The 17,111-nt window shown below is 34.8% G+C and overlaps 1 protein-coding gene across 6 annotated transcripts in view; it reads left to right on the top strand.

The window, feature by feature from the left end:
• CDK8 (cyclin dependent kinase 8) overlaps positions 1–13,786 on the top strand; it is a 136,964-nt gene extending 123,178 nt beyond the window's left edge. For 5 of the 6 annotated variants that reach the window (XM_063102045.1, XM_063102041.1, XM_063102047.1 and 2 more), the window contains 7 exons: positions 2,500–2,643; positions 5,155–5,224; positions 6,035–6,107; positions 9,096–9,193; positions 9,931–10,009; positions 10,132–10,290; positions 12,539–13,786. In XM_063102045.1, the coding sequence (XP_062958115.1) occupies positions 2,500–2,643; positions 5,155–5,224; positions 6,035–6,107; positions 9,096–9,193; positions 9,931–10,009; positions 10,132–10,290; positions 12,539–12,664 (749 nt within the window). In that variant the 3' untranslated portion in view covers positions 12,665–13,786. The remainder of the gene's footprint in view (positions 1–2,499; positions 2,644–5,154; positions 5,225–6,034; positions 6,108–9,095; positions 9,194–9,930; positions 10,010–10,131; positions 10,291–12,538) is intronic. The other variant, XM_063102042.1, reaches the window with a different exon arrangement.
• Positions 13,787–17,111: the final 3,325 nt, after the last annotated feature.

The raw sequence follows: 17,111 nt of genomic DNA, 5'->3' as shown, positions 1-17,111 counted from the left end.
TTTATTTTTGTTTGACTTTGGGGAGAAGACTGAAAGAGAGGTAACAATGACTAATTAATTGTCACTAAAGCAGTCTTAAAAGTTTAAAGTATGGACTTTTAAACTCGGGTGTTTGTCCTCAGCTGAATGTCCACTGAATGTGTGGCATTCTGCTAAGTGGGAAAAATATAATAAATAAAATGAGAACTTACTCCTGTTTATCAAGATAGAAACTTGCTATTGGTACACCTATTAATTAAAATATAATTGAACAAAATCTCCCTACCACTAAATTTGAGTATATGTAGTGTTCCAGTACTATCTGCTTTGCCTACTTAGCTCAATAGCTACATGTGAGCATCACAGACTTTGAGAAATAGGTGGGGTTTATATGGTTTTTATTTGGAAAGTCTTTTGGAAGGAGTTAGGCAGGTGGGTAAGCAGGAAACACTTCTCCATGAATTTGGCACAATCTGAAAAAAATAGGCAAGTTAGAAAGAAGTGACTTATTTGCAAAGAATTAAAAATTTGTCTGAAGTAATAGCCTGATCAGCTGACTCAAAGTTTATGATTAATGTGTGGATCAGGATTTCAAAGAAAGGAAGAATGGTGAAATTGATAAAGGTGAGAGATAGTAGAAGATATAAAGAAAGAGGGTTGTAGGGCGGGGTTAAAGCAAGATTCAATAAACTATTTTTTCTTACTTACCTGACTTTTTATTTTAAAATCAAAGTAGCTTTAATGATAGCTAAACTACTTAACTTTCATCTTTCTTTGCATATTTTGTTTTCTTCTTTGAAATTTTCGGTAGCTAATCAGATGAATTGTTAGTTTCTCTTGGAGATGCTCTAAGTAGAGTTTTATATATACAAAATGAACCATCGTCCCTTTTGGTGATCCTACTTAGCTTGCCTATCTGGCCATTGATAAAGATGATCAAAGGTCAGATTTACAGGGGATACCCATGTAAAAAGAATAATCACATAATCATTAATTTTTCTATTTACCTTCTGATGCTGAAAACAAAATAGCTTGGCCTGTATTTCCGTACAGTGGTATGGGCTAGACCTGGTTCTCTGATATGCAAATATGATGTCATTTTTTAAAACACTTGCTCGTGAATCTTGAAGTAAATAGATAATTAACTTGTTACTCTGAAATGTAAATGTAATAATTTTACATTAAATTAAATGTGTACATTCCAGTTTTGGAGTTTAGGAATTCTCCTTGATAAATAACATTTTTTTCTCATATGCTGTTTGAGTGGCAGTTATTAACATACCTGAACAATCAGCTTTAATAAAATAGTGATTTTTATTTGTCCTCAGATATATATATATTTGCCACAGGTATTTGTTGGATCAGTCAAAAATCACTTATGAGTGTCTGCTGTGTGCACACCATTGTACTTAGTGTAGGGAAATTAACATTGTCAATTTAAGGGTTTATTAAGAGTAGATATGGAGTATTTTCAGCTTTAAATTCTAAATTGGCATATAGGTCTTGCCTCTTCTAAGAGTCCTATTGAGTACAAATTTAATATGAATGAAAGTAAACATGTGTCTTGTAAATGGAGGAAATTTACTTTGTTGTATACAGAGAAATACATTTGCCTGGCTTTTTAAATAAGTACTTTGAATTTATAGCCTATTTTAAAGGTAATATTTTGCTCCCTATTTTCTTGTCCTTCTTATTAAATACTTAAATTTGTAAAATTTGACACTGTTATAGGAAACACTTTGAAAGAAAAACTGTTAAAGTACAAATGCTGTTTCATTAGAATGTTTGAGGACAGGCATTGTCTGTTCTTTGCTGGAATAGCACCTTGCTAATTAGTGCTAATACGAGAGGATAATTATTAGACTTTACATTTCCTATATATTTTTTGTTTTAGTTTTTTTGGCAGCTTACCAGTATGGGGATCCAAACCCATGACCTTGGTGTTATAAGGCTATACTCTAATCAGCCAAGCTAACTGGCTGGCTCTCTATTAAACTTTACAAATTAGTAAGAAAATGTACAAGATAAGATAAAAATTATTTTGTCACAAAAATTTGTGGTGATTATTTTTGGCAAGTGCCCAATTTCAAGTGTTGTTTGGGTTTTCTGTTAACTTTTTGTTTAATTTTGTTTGTTTGTCGTTCTCATGTTCCACATGCAGCTTTGTACATATTTCATAGATAAGGTAATGTTTGGAGCATTTAAAACTCCAGCTAATAAATTTAATTAGGCTTAGAGTGAAGGCACTGGGTGGAATAGAGGTATAATAGGGGATGAAAAGTTGGGGTGGGTGGGATGGGAATATATATTTACGAACAATGTTCTGTGATAATTAGTAATTATGATTGCTTAGGAATTTAATATGACTTATTAGGAAAAAAAAGTAAGAAAAAACACTCCCCACCAAAATAAAAATGCATTTTCTTTTGGAAAGAACCACTTTATTTTCCTCCTTTCTTTTTCTTTTTTCCTTTCCTTTTTTTTTCCTTTTCTTTATTTTTTTATTTTTTTATCTTAAAGATATTTGGGCTATAGGGTGTATATTTGCAGAACTACTAACGTCAGAACCAATATTTCACTGTCGACAAGAGGACATCAAAACTAGTAATCCTTATCACCATGACCAGCTGGACAGAATATTCAATGTAATGGGATTTCCTGCAGGTACACATTATGTTTTTGTTTTTGTTTTTAAATCACTGTTGTTTGAACTTTAAATATATCTTCATTGGAGAGGGGTATATTTTCAGCCGATGAAAGCTACTCTTAACTCTTTCTTGATTCTTTGTTTTTATGACTTCCATTTATCAAAGATCTGTAGAAGTAGTCAGTAAAATTTGTAGAGTTCACATATTAGTAAGAAAATATTTATGGGTTTCCTGAATTTGAGGTGTGTATTTTTGTTTCATTTTGTTTTGCTTTTTTGTTTTGTTGTTTGATATTTGAAATGATAAAATATTTGCAATATCTGTATTAAAAAGGTGCCATTAGTTCTTACCAGTAGAAACAATAAGTAAAATTCAGTAATAGGAATTTTTTTTCTGGCAGCACATATAATACTGCCATTACCTGATATTTGAGTATAAATTTTGAACATTATTTAGGGTACTGTGCAGAATCACATTATATTGAATAATAACATTTTTGCTCTATAACCCTTGTCAATAAGAACAGTCTTTTAAAAAAGTGTTCTGTTAAAACAGTCAGAATATGGGTGAAAGTATAGTATTCCACAACAAGCCGGCCCACTGTTTTGCATCAGGGAGACAGTTTATAGGTGTCACATCACTGATGTTACATCTCTCCAACTACATCCCAATCCGTAATTATTACCACAGAATGATAGTTCATCGGTCGCCAAAAATTGCCCAGAGGTCCAGAATAATGGATCTGTGAATCAGAGAATTTGTTTAAAACACCTAAATAATTTTGGTTAGTCAAGTGCTTAATAGAAATTATTTTTCATTAGGAATATTTCTCTGGTTACTGTAACTCAAGACTAATACAGAAATATCTGGGAGTTTGAATTCTGCATTCCCTTGTAAGGGTGTTAATTATCAGTAAATGCAGAATCACACAGATAATTACCTTTTCCCAAAACTGTTGACCAGTTTTGGGAAGACCACTTTGTTGTGATGGGAATTTTACTTATTCACTAAATTTTTATTGAATACCTGCCATGTGCCAGGAACTGTTCTAACTAAAAAATATTGATGATATATGCGAGACATGATTGTTGCCCTCTTGGAGTTTACACTGTACACGTGTAGAATGTTTAAAAAATAGGTAGAATGTTTTAAAAATAGGTATGGTTTGAGTAGATAGAGAGGATTGGACTTTTCTTGCCACTTCTGATGCCCACAGGGAAGGGAACATGGCTTATGAGGAGTGGGAGTGGTGAGGACCTCTATCAAAGATGACTCTATCAAAGATGATTCTTGACGTGTAGTTAAGTTAGTGTAGGACCAATTTATAAGGAACCTTGAAAAGCAGGCAATGGAGTTCAAATTTGATATGCTAAAGAATGAGAATCCATGATAAGTACTAGAGACATGATTTATGTTAATTTTAGAAAGAATAGTGTGACAGTGGTAGATAAAAATCAATTAAGGAGAGGTAATTGAAGTCAGGGAAACCAGCCACTTGCTGTAGCAGTACTGCAGGCATAAAGTGATAATAATAACGGTGGCGAATAAAGGTCAAACATGAAATTTTTGTAGTAAGTGTATAACAGAGAAGACTAAAAGATTATCTCAGGATTCCTAGCTTGAGAAGGTGACAGAAATTTAGAAGTGTAAGTATACATTCAGTTTACAATATGTAAAGTCTGTGGAGGATAGGATGCAAATGTTATTACAAGTAAGTTCAAAGAAGCAAACCTCTGAAGGCCATTTAAAAGCTAAAGGTGCTGTTAAGCTACCTGTCACAGTGTTGTGCAGCTAGTATACTCTCAGTAAAAGCCCATCAATAGTGATGGAGAAAACAAGTTATCTAGCAAATATTGTTTGAGCAACCAGAATGCCTGCAAAACTAACAAACATTTTGTACTTAACATATTTAGTAGCTGGGGTTGTTTTGGGTAATGTTATTGAAACTAGCCAAGGTACCAGACTTATTAATACACTAGTTAGATTCCACCCTATTCTACTGCAGACAGTTATTACTGCTTACATTGATTGCTCATGTAAAGAAATGTATTGAATAAGGTAGGAGGGCCATATTGTAAAAAAAGTATATCTTAATGCCATTGAGGGGAAAGACCTTATATTTCTCATTGAAGAGATTAGTTACTGATTTAACCATGAAATTTCATGGAACAAGGAAAATAACTGGTTTTATTCATAGAAATAGGACTATTTAGTAATAGAAATAGAAATAATTATTTATAACTTATTCCCCTGTAGTAATAGTTAATTGAGGCAGCTTATACTAAAACATTTAAAAAGTAGGCAATTTAAAATTAAAAAGATAAACAGAGATATCTAAAGCTATACAAGAGACAAGGAATTGTATTTACAGTTCCATATGTTTACTGTAGCTGAGCATTTATTTGAAGTCTGAGCTTTCATAGAGATTCAAAGTGTAGGAAATACAATGAAAATGGAGGTAACCTTTGTTAAAATTCTTGAGAATAGGAACCTAGGCAACATAAAAATTTATCAATGTATTTCACAGATAAAGATTGGGAAGATATTAAAAAGATGCCTGAACATTCAACATTAATGAAAGATTTCAGAAGAAATACGTAAGTTGGAAAGAAAATAGACCCTTTGTTGATTTTTGCTTTTCCAGAATACTCAGTACAAGATTGAATATTCAGCATAATAGAAGACTCAATATAAGATTACTCTAATAAGTAATTTTACTTATTTATTCTAATAAATATTTTTCATGATCACACCTCATTTCTTAAGATGCTTAAATGATGATATAAAAAAAATGACTAATATTAGCAGCCAATTTGGATTTGAGGAAAAAAATCAATTCATTTCTTTCCATATTTACTACTTTCTGGGAGCTAGACATTAGTGGGAAGTATTATAGCTGAAGAAATAAGAGACTAAAATAGACAAACCTTACTAATAGCCACTTGCCTGCCTACCTAGGTTGTGTAATAATTTTAAGCAAGTTTTAATAGAAAAGAATTAATATTTCACTTACTTACAATGTAAGACTAGGAATTGGGAGAGTCTAGTTAATTAGACCTATAACAGATGTATTTTAAACTTGCTGGTAAGACTGAGTTAAATTTTTGATCCAGGTATTATTTACAATAATGGTTAAGATATAATTCATGTGAAAAAAGCTATTGAGTATATGTTATTCATGAAATTGTCTTGCATTTAATCATTGGTATCTATTCAAAAATGACTAGCATGAATATTAAATGAAGTATAAAATTGATTTAATGCTGCTCTTTTTTATGCTGATCATAGCATCTTCAATATATATCTTATATTGGTTATGATCAAAATAATTCTGTTCAGAAGGACTTTAACCAATGTAAAATTAACCTCAAATCTAATGTAGACATTTCATAGTATTTCTCTTTCAGGTATACCAACTGCAGCCTTATCAAGTATATGGAAAAACATAAAGTTAAACCAGATAGTAAAGCATTCCACTTGGTAAGCTTTAGATAACAGTACTAATGAAATGCATTTTTTTCCTAATCGACTAGCACAACTTGAGTTTTTTTTGGTTCAGTTTATATGATTATTTAGCACTCTTAGAATACTTTAATGGTAAATGCAGAGATTGTGTTGGTGCTTACTAGTAAAGACATCAAAATATTTGCTTCTCCAAACCATATCATGGTTTGACAGACTGTTGGGTCACATTAGATTTTCTAAAGGTAGTAACTGTAACAAGTCTGTCAAGAACATTTTTTAAATTACAGTAGTCCACACCCCGATCTGTGATTTCACTTTCTGTGGTTTTAATACCCTCAGTCAGTCAAGGTCTGAAAATAGGTGAGTATAGTACAGTAAGATATTTTGAGAGACCATATTCGCAGAACTTTCCTTACAGTATATTGTAATAATTGTTTCATGATTATTGTCGTTAATCTCTTACTGTGCCTGATTTAGAAATTAAACTTTATCAGAGTATGCATTATAGGAAAATATATTATGTATAGAGGGTTCAGAACTGTCCGCAGTTTCAGGCATCCACTGGGGGTCTTGGAATGTATCCTCCGTTGGATAAGAGGGGACTACTGTACATTTATTGTTTTTCATCAGTTATTTAAAATTTTTAAAAATTTCCGAGAAGTGTTAAAGAGAAAACAATCTCATCTTTCAGAAATAATTTCTACAGATTATTTTATATTTCAGCTCTTTGAAAGATTGTTTACAAAATTTTGAACTCCCAAGATACCTCTTATAAACTTGAGAATTAGAAGTCCTTCAATGAGAGTATACATTATTTGCTTCTTCTGGAAGACTGTGAGAAATGCAGTATTTGTTACCATATAATGGAAAAATGATTTGACCTAGAATCTAAATGAATTCATGTAATTTATGATGAGATAATATTCAATTTTTGCCAACTTAAATTTTTTTACAATAAAATTTCCATTTTTATGCTATAATAATTAAAAACGTTTTTCAGTTTTATGTTTTCAAAAAGGTTTATAACATATGAAAGGGGAATTTGGGGAAGCAGGTTATATTTTGCTTGACTTAAAATTCTTTTAAATCCTTATTCCCAAGTATTCTTAAATGGGAATTCTTTTATCTTGAAAGGGTTCAACTTTCTTTTACTGCAGACAGGCCACTTGGCAAACATTTCTTCTTTTCCTGCTTCTGTTTCTGCTTTTTAATCTTCCTCTACTGCTTCTGCTTCTGTGTCTTCTACTTATTGTTACATCATGTCATATTTTATATACATATTTCATATCTTGTCAGCAATTTAAAAAGCAGTGCTTAACCTATCTTATTATTGTGCAGTGTGTTATGCAAATAATAATTTATTATGGTGTAGTTACAACAGGACCCTAATTAGAAGGTTAAGTTAGATCCTTCAAAATTATGGACTTATTTACTCTAAGAAAATGATAGTGGTGGTAGACTAAAAGGCAGGATTTAGGGGAGCTCTTCTTACCCATCCACCCCCAATTAATTCCCTGCTACTCATTATAGTCTGAGGTGACTCACTACCATCACCACTGAAACTCCAGAGATATACCTTCCATGTAGTGTATCTGCTTGTTTTTACTTGGATGATGACTTATCTTAATTGTTGGTAATCTTGGGTGGTCCCATCTGAAATTTGGAGGTATTTTAAATAGCAAATCCAGGTTTTTCGTTTCAATCCTAAAAATAAAATAGTACTTCCATGGAATATCAGATCATTAAATTTAAATTTGAATCTCACCATCCAGCATTTTATCTGTATTCTTAAATATTTTATGTTCTTTTATCCTCTAAAATTTGTCATCTCCCATTAAGTCTGAATGTGTCTATTTCATTGGTTTTCAAATTTTCATCCTAGTCCAGCAGCAATAGCATGACTGGGAACTTGTTGGAAATGCAAGTTCATGGGCTCCTGTCCAGATCTACTGATTAGAAACTCTGGGAGTAGGGCCCATCAATCTGTTTTAAGAAGTCCCCCAGGTGATTCTGATGCACACTAAAGCCTGAAAACCACTGCCTTAGATCAAAGTATAAACTAAGAGACCACAATTTAGATAATCTCTTAAATTACATATTAAAATCAAATATTCTAGTTCATAAAGCCTTCAGTAAACTGTGTTTTAACTAAAAAGTATTGAATCTTTCTATATTGTAGCAATAAAAATAGCTGACACTTATGTAGTACTTTCTTTGTAACCAGGCACCATTATAATTGCTTTCCATATATTAACTCATTTAATCCAGAAAAAACAAACCTGTGATAATAGGTACTACATTTAATTTCTCTTTGACAAATGGAGCTACAAAGAGGTTAAGTAACTTGCCAACATCACTCAACTAATAAATGTTGAGTCAGGACTTGAAGCAAGCAGTGTACTTCCAGAGTCTCTAATAACCACAGCATAGTTATTTAGACTAGTACAGCACTGTGCAGTAGAATTTTCTGTGATGATGTGCACCCCCCAGTAGGGTAGCCCCTCGCTACATGTGGCTCTTGAGTTCTTGAAGTGTACCTGGTGTGACTGGGGAGTTGATTTTTTTAAAAATTTAATTTGGTTTTAATAAATTTGGATCTAAATTTAAATAGCTACACATGGCTATTGTATTATTTGTGTTATAACAGTTTTTCCCCTTAACAGAAAAAGAAGAGAAGATATTTATATAAGAATTTTAGTCTTTTTCTAAAATAGATAGAGCAGTTTAGATAATATAAGGGGAAAGGTTATTGGATTAGAGCCAGAAGATTAAGTATAGTAACTGTTGGTTTAAGAATCAAGTGAGATGATGAATATTAGAATGACTAAAATGTGAATTACTACATTACATTTAATAGTTAGGGTTTGCTGTTGTTTATTTGGGAGAATCAATACCCTCCAAATTTTGGTGGTGTTCATCAGAAAAACATATACCCCCCACATATGTGCTAAAAAATTACTCTGGGAAGTACTGCAGTAATGTTTTTATGATTTATGGTTTCAGCTTCAGAAGTTGCTTACCATGGACCCAATAAAGCGAATTACCTCAGAACAGGCTATGCAGGATCCCTATTTCTTAGAAGACCCACTTCCTACATCAGAGTAAGTGATTGATTTACAAACTCACCAGGATGATGGAATTTTTGATGCATGCTTTCTTTTAGTTGTCAAATCTAAATTGCCACTCCTGTTATGTAAGAACCTAAGGAAATCCTTCTGACAAGCAAAAAATGAGCTGAGCTGACTGAAGTGTCATTTAGGGGCTTTATGGTTAAGAGGCAGTTCTGTTCATCTCTTACCTTATGAAATGTTGATCACATTAGTTTCAGCAGTAATCCACTTACTCAGTGACAGGTTGATTATGCATGCTGTAGCTCCTTCAGACTCGCTGAGATTGCTTACTGCCTGCAATTAGAGTTTTGTGTTCCAGAATTACAAATACTATTCCCAAATAAATTTGTGTTCCCTATACCATCTTTTGTTTTAAATGTAGTAAGGAAGGTAAAACAAAAATTGTCTTTGAAGAGTGACACATTTCAACTGGAATCTAAACTGTGGTTGTAGAAGTAAAAGAGTAATGCTGGGATAAAAGAAGAAACTTGAGTCATTAGATGATTATTGATTATTTTTATACAATGAAAGGCCCTCAAATGACCTGATATAATGTCACTGATTAGAATAAAAGATTCATTTTGTCACATGTTGCATGAAAGGTGCTTATGTTTGCAAATATGGAGACAAAGTCCATCTTAAAAGATTAAAATGAAAACTGCCTAAGTGAGGCATTGAAATATTGATTAGTATACCAGAAATCGTTTTCCTTTTTTTCTTGTGATCAGCGTTTTTGCCGGTTGTCAAATTCCTTACCCCAAACGAGAATTTTTAACAGAAGAAGAACCTGATGACAAAGGAGACAAAGTAAGTATTAAAGTACATTTGGCAGTTGCTTGTTTCACGAATGCTTCCGTAACATTTTCTGGTGTGGGTATATTTTGTTCTCCTTCTGAGTTGAACTTTGTTTTTTTGTTTAACCAATTGAGAAGAACCAGCAGCAGCAGCAGGGCAATAACCACACTAATGGAACTGGTCACCCAGGGAATCAAGACAGCAGTCATACACAGGGACCCCCGTTGAAAAAAGTGAGAGTTGTTCCTCCTACCACTACCTCAGGTGGACTCATCATGACCTCAGACTATCAGGTATCTCAAGTTTATTTTTATTGACCTGCTATGTCAGTGTTTGCATATGAGTTTGTGACCCTTGGAAAATGTGATATAATTAAGAAATACTGACCTCTGTGTACCTGGGGAAATACACTGACACAAAATGGTACTGGCATGGAAAAGTACTGACAGTGTATAGTAGGGAAGGTTTAGACTTTTGAACCCGACAGACTTGGAATGATCTAATTCAAATTGTGCCATTTATTAACTATGTGACCTTGGACGAATAATTTAACACCTCCTGGCTTTAGTGTTTCCATCTGTAAATGAGACGAGTAAAACCTAATTTGCAGTTGTTGTCAGATTAGACATGATGTATCTTAGCACCTAGTTTATAGCAGGAGCTAGATAAATGGTATCTATTGTTTTGAAATAATATACCATAGTGATTAAGAGCTCTTTCACGCCGGTCACTTACTTCTGTGTAACCTTGAGTAAGTGATTCAAATGTTCTTGGTTTCCTCATTTGTAAAATATAGATAATGATAAATGTGAGATTGTAGTAAGTATGAAATGAGATAATGTATGCTAAGGCACAGAGCCTGCCATAAGCACTTAATAGATAATGCCAGTTACTTTCATAATTTTTATTATCATTATCATCATTAAAATTCTTAGTAACATTCAAAATACACAGTAAGCTCTTAAGTGGTGGTGGTGGTACTGATGATGCTATAATAGTAACAGCTTATTAAACCAGCTCTTATACTTAGTATGAAATATCCATTATATCCTTCATTGAGTATAACTTTGGGAGATAAGTGTTATCACTGCCATTTCAGGAAACTGGTGCTTGTAGAGGTTAAATAGCTTCAGCGTGTTCAACAGCAAGCTAGTGGTGGACCCAGGGCTCAGACTTAAATCTGACCGCAAACACCACTCGTTGCCTACTTATGGTTCCTATCATGTGACATTGTCAGTTCCTTTGAGGAAAGACCTGTTTTGAAAATTGAATACCACTCCCCTTTCTCTTCTGTTTATTCTAACGATATTCCCAACAAAAATGGGTTTCAGTGTAGGAAGGATACTGAAAACCTGAGCAATTAGAGTCATTTACCTATAAAAAGAGAAAAAGAGATCTAATGAGACTGGTGAGGTTCTCAGTGCCCACGAGTGCACTTCAAGAATTAGATATTAACTCTTTGCTTGGCTAAGGGGGAGGTCCAGCCCACACACCATGGAGATCATTGTCTGCCTGAGTAGTGATTCTATCCCAGTCAGCTAAACAAAGAAATCAAGGACAGACATCTATGAGAGTTGTTGTCAGTTCCATCATCTTTTTCTGTCCATCTGGGTGGGAAAAGTGCATCTCTCTTGGCTCAAGAATGTGTTTGCATACTAAGGTGACGGCATCCCTAGAGTGAAGCAGAGCAGCGCTCTAACCTTTTCTTTGGAAACTGAGAAAATGATGCTGAGCTGCTTTGTTGATGATATTATTGTGGTTGATTTTTGTGTGTGATTGCAAAAAATAGTATCTCTAACTACAATTTCATGTGTCCACTTTTTAAAAAATGTTATTTTTGCTAGGATTGGCAGAATTTAAAATCAAATGACTATTAAACATGCTTTGAAAGAGAGAGATAATAAATTATGGTTGATCTTTTATAGTGTTTGTTTTGGGAGCTAATAATATGAGAGAGAGGTAAGGGAATGTAAATAATAATATAACAGATCAAAATTAGAGAACTCTAAACTCTGCCACCCCTCATTCCCTTTGTGCCCTTTTAAGAATTGAGAATACTACTCTTCTCACATTTCAATGATTATATTTTTACTTTTGTCTGTAAACTTGTAGTAGAAAATAAGATTCAGTAGTTTAAAGGGCATAAAAATACGTTAATGCCAAAGAAGATGATTCTATAGAAATTCTATAGAAATTGATTTTGTACCTTTTATTTTAAGTTATTATTTACTAGGTAGATACAAAACAGCATAGAAAGGGGGTTACTGCTGTATAAAACAAATGCGTTTGTACAGCAGAGTAATAAGACTTGGCTTAGCGTTATTTACTTGCAATACTTCTGACATTCCTAAAGAAAAGCTCAGATTAAAAGATCTGGGTTTTCTGTCTTTCAATTCTAAAGCTAGTACATAGCACAAAACTTGTACATCCTTACTTCCTTGAAACCTAGTGACACTTCAGTCACACAGGAGCCTTGCTGACTTGGGATCGAGTTGCTCCTAGAAGCACCTGAGTCACATTTTGCCCTCGTTTCCTTTCTAGCGTTCCAATCCACATGCTGCCTATCCCAACCCTGGACCAAGCACATCACAGCCACAGAGCAGCATGGGATACTCAGCTACCTCCCAGCAGCCTCCACAGTACTCACATCAGACACATCGGTACTGAGCTGCATCGGAATCTTGTCAATGCACTGTTGCGAATGCTGCAGGGCTGACTGCAGCTCTCCACGGGAACCTGGTATGGGCCATGAGAATGTACTGTACAAATGCATCTTCAATATGTCCAGTAGCCAAGTTCCACCACTTTTCACAGATTGGGGTAGTGGCTTCCAAGTTGTACCTATTTTGGAGTTAGACTTGAAAAGAAAGTGCTAGCACAGTTTGTGTTGTGGATTTGCTATTTCCATAGTTTACTTGACATGGTTCAGACTGACCAATGCATTTTTTTCAGTGACAGTCTGTAGCAGTTGAAGCTGTGAAATGTGCTAGGGGCAAGCATTTGTCGTTGTATGTGGTGAATTCTTTCAGTGTAACAACATTATCTGACCAATAGTACACACACAGACACAAAGTTTAACTGGTACTTGAAACTTAAAGTATATATTAACTCAACAAAATAACTAGGACTCAAAATGAGATTATTTTGGTACACCTTTCTTTTTAGTGTCTTATCAGTGGGTTGATTCATTTTCTACATTAATCAGTGTTTTTTGACCAGGAATATTGCTTGGATTTTTTTGAAAGTGCAAAAAGCCACATAGTCTTTCCAGAAAGGTTTCAAAACTCCCAAAGATTAATTTTCAACTTATAATTTTGTTTTTGTTTTCAATCTATGACTTGACTGGTATTAAAGCTGCTATTTGATAGTAATTAAATATGTTGTCATTGATATAAACCTGTTTGGTTCAGCAAACAAACTAAAATGATTGTCATAGACAGTGTTTTATTTTTCCTGTTGGTGTTGCTGATTTGTGCGCATGCTTTAAGATGAAAAAAAGCATGAATGATAACTTCCTTAAAAAGGTGCGGCATCCAAAATTCAGATATTTCGTCCTGATTTTAAAGCTGGTTGGTGTAGTGCTATTAAAATTTTGTTCAATTAATTTTCCTTTTTAAAACCTGTTCGCACGTTGTTTAGGGTGCCCTTACTTCAGCAGAGGAGGAGGAGTAGGAGAGCCTTAGAATTTTTGAGGAAAAAAAAACCTATAACATACAATGTACTGTATCAAACTATTTTACATGAATGACACAAGTATTCTGAATAAAAAAATAACTGAACATTGTTAAAAACAAGGTGTTATGTAATAAATTTATTTTTCATAAATCAAAATATGGAGTCACCTGTATTTTTTGTATGTACAAAGGGTTTTTTTTTTTTTTAAATTTTAAAATGTGTCTTAACAAGTGCTCTCTGAACAAATCTCTTCCATTGTTTTCATCAATAATACCTATACGTTCTGCCTCCATAATGGAGTAAAGTAATGACGTAAGTCATAGGTATGGATTATTTTTTCTGTTACACTTAGTACTGAAATGTAAGATATGAAATACAGGTACCTTTATTGTTGAAAGGTATTATGCTGAATCTTTTATCTCTGGAATAATGCCTAGCTTATTCTGTGTTATGCTGAGAGGGATTTGATTGTTTTATCCCAGATAATTCTTTTTCCTCCTCCTTCACAAAATACAGAAATTTTTTTAAAACAGCTAACATATTTTGCTTAAAAACTCAAGTCATTCATATAAAAACATTCTAAAACATTTTAAGGACTGAGGAATCTCAGTGCTGATGGGCCTGACCATAACAGTAAGGATTATTTTTAGGAGCTGAATTCATGTTTCCACTTTAAGTTTCCCACCCCAGTTCATTCACATAATGTGTAGATCTGATTATGGAGCTCTGCTAGTTAGAACCCTTAGGAGCTCCCTTTTGACTGCAAAATTGCATCAAAGCACTCCACAGTTTGGATTCTATCAGTCTTACCCCTTTCTATGCCTTTGTATTTCCTTTCTACTCTAATTGTCTTGTAAGCTTTTGTCCCTTCCTTAAATGTTGTAGTTTTCAAGCTTAGTGGCTGTGAGAATCATCTAGAGTATTTTCCCCCTCAGGGTCTACTCCCAGAGGTCGACTCAGTAGGGTTAGGATGGAACATGGAATCTTCATCTTTAACAAGCTCCTCAGTTGGTTCTGATGCAGTAGGCTGAGGAACATATGTGAAGAAAAACAGCTCTAGGGTCATTCTCCTCCGAGCTGGAGTAAAAGATTGAAAAAACATAGCAGTTAAGTGACTTGGAGAGAGGCGGCTCCACTGACAGCCCATCTTTTTTCCAAAAGCAAAATCCACTATAGCAAGTTTCACTCTAAATGCCAGAGTGCCCAAGGTCCCAGTTCTCAAATTTCCTTATTTCCCTATCTATACCCATTCCCTGAGTGATCCTATGCAATCTCATGACATTAAACTTTGTGGTGACTATCAAATTTACATGCCCAGCCCACTTTCTCCCTGAGCTCCATGTTTCTCTATTTAATTGCATCTGTGACAAATAATGTCCAAATCTACATGCCTGCCCGCATTCTCTAAGCCATTCCCCAGCTTTATTTTTCTACATAGCACTTATCACCTGACTTATGACATGTTTGCCAATATTCTGTTTCTTCCTCATAGAATAGAAGCTCCTGAGAGCAGGGGTCCTTTTCTGTCTCCACCTTGCCTCTATCTACACTTGTTCCCTAAGTGACGTCCTCCAGGCTTGTGACTTTGATAGGCTGATGATTTCCAGATTCCCAATCCAGGGTTACCTGTCCTGTCTGACTCATTACTGCTCTATCTTGTGAATGTATCCACACCCAGACTGGCGACTCCAGCCGCCTCCTCCTGCTGGCTTATCCGTCTCAGTGAGTGGGACACCTTGTCCTTCCATCCAGGCCAGGCAGCAACCTTGGTGCCATCCTCTCTCACATGCTTTACATCCATTTTATGTGCAAATCCTGCCGGGTTTCCTTTTAAGACACATCCTTAATTGGTCCATCCTCACCACCTTCACTGCAGCACCCTATGCCAAGCCACAGTCACCCCTTTCCTAGACTGTTCAGTAATCTCCTGCCTGCTTCCAGACCCCTCCCCACAGTCTTCTTAACACAGTGGCCAGAGTGAGTCTTTTAACACAGAGGTCATGTGACCCCTCTGCTCACATCCCTCCAACACATCTGTCTCAGTAAAAGCCAAATCCTTACTGTGCCCAACAAGTCCCTCGGTGTCCTGGCCTCCCTTTTTTTTTTACTGGTCCCATCTAACTTCCATCGGCTTCACTCCAGCTCCACTGTCTCCTTGCCGTTCCTTGAGCCTGCCAAGCACATCTCGTCTCACAGCTTTTATGCTCGCTGTTCCATCTGTGTCTCCTTAGATGCTCCCCGCAGCTAGGTTCTTGGCTTTCTCTCTCCCTTCTGTCAGGTCTGCTCACATCTTAGGCGCTCCCTTCCCACTCCTATCAATTTGCGGCCTGTCCTTTGCCTCACCACACCAGCTTCTCTATCCCCTTGGCCCTGCTTTGTTCTCCTACCTCCTGCTTAGCATCAGTAACACATATACTTGTTCATTGTTTCTCCTCCTGCACTAGGAGAGAAACTCCAGCAGGGCGGTCTTTACTGTCTACAGTAGTCCCAGCAGCTGGAAGAGCACCTTTCAGTAGTTCATAAATATTTGCTGAATGAACAAATGACTTTCTATGATGGCAAATAATACCTTGAACTGAGCATATCCAAAAGAAAACTTTTATTTACTTAGTTATATTCTGGAAAATAAGGTTTATTTTTTTCCACATCTAAGTTCTCATAGAACAGGAACAATTGATTGTAGAATACTTTTTTGAATACGGAAATTAGTTATGTCCACATTTAACAAAACACTTGCAATCCAGTAATAGCTCCTACTTTGTACTGACTTCATTCACTTATCAGCGCTACCATTTGTTTTCTTTTTTTGTTTGTTTTTGTTTTTTTGTTCTTGGAGGCTGGCCGTTAGGGGGATCTGAACCCTTGACCTTGGTGTTATAACCCACTCTCTAACCAACTGAGTTAACCAGCCAGCCCTTGTTTTTCTATCTACATATTTTATGCTTTCCTTTGCCATTTTTTGTCTTTCAATTTTTAAAAAATTCCCAGGTATAGAATCCATATTCAGTGTTCTTCCCTAAAATGCAAAAAAATTTTGAAAATCATGATGCTAACCATAAGCCAAATTTATTGCTGAAAAAAAAATTTATTCCTGAGTTTTGTTATCCTTGGGAAACACAAAAAGTACTCTTCATTTAGTGACTTAATATCATGAACATTTAAATATTCTTTGGCTTTTACAGCAGAAAAATGAGATAACTGAAATCTACTTTGTTTACCTAGATACCTAGATACCTCCTCTTAAAAATTACTGCACATAGACCTCCCTCTTTTTTTAAAATTTGCTGAAAAGAACTAAATGCATGCAATGTAGTGGAATATATACTCTTTTTTTGAAAGAATGTAAACACAATTGTTACAGTTAACATTGGACAAAAAGAATATGGCTCTCATTGATAAAATTTGTGGCAATTAAAACACAAGACACGCTAATACCTTG

The sequence above is a fragment of the Cynocephalus volans genome, chromosome 7 (assembly GCF_027409185.1).
Source record: "Cynocephalus volans isolate mCynVol1 chromosome 7, mCynVol1.pri, whole genome shotgun sequence".
NCBI classification, from domain to species: Eukaryota; Metazoa; Chordata; class Mammalia; order Dermoptera; family Cynocephalidae; genus Cynocephalus; species Cynocephalus volans.
This window is presented reverse-complemented; position numbering and strand designations above follow the sequence as displayed.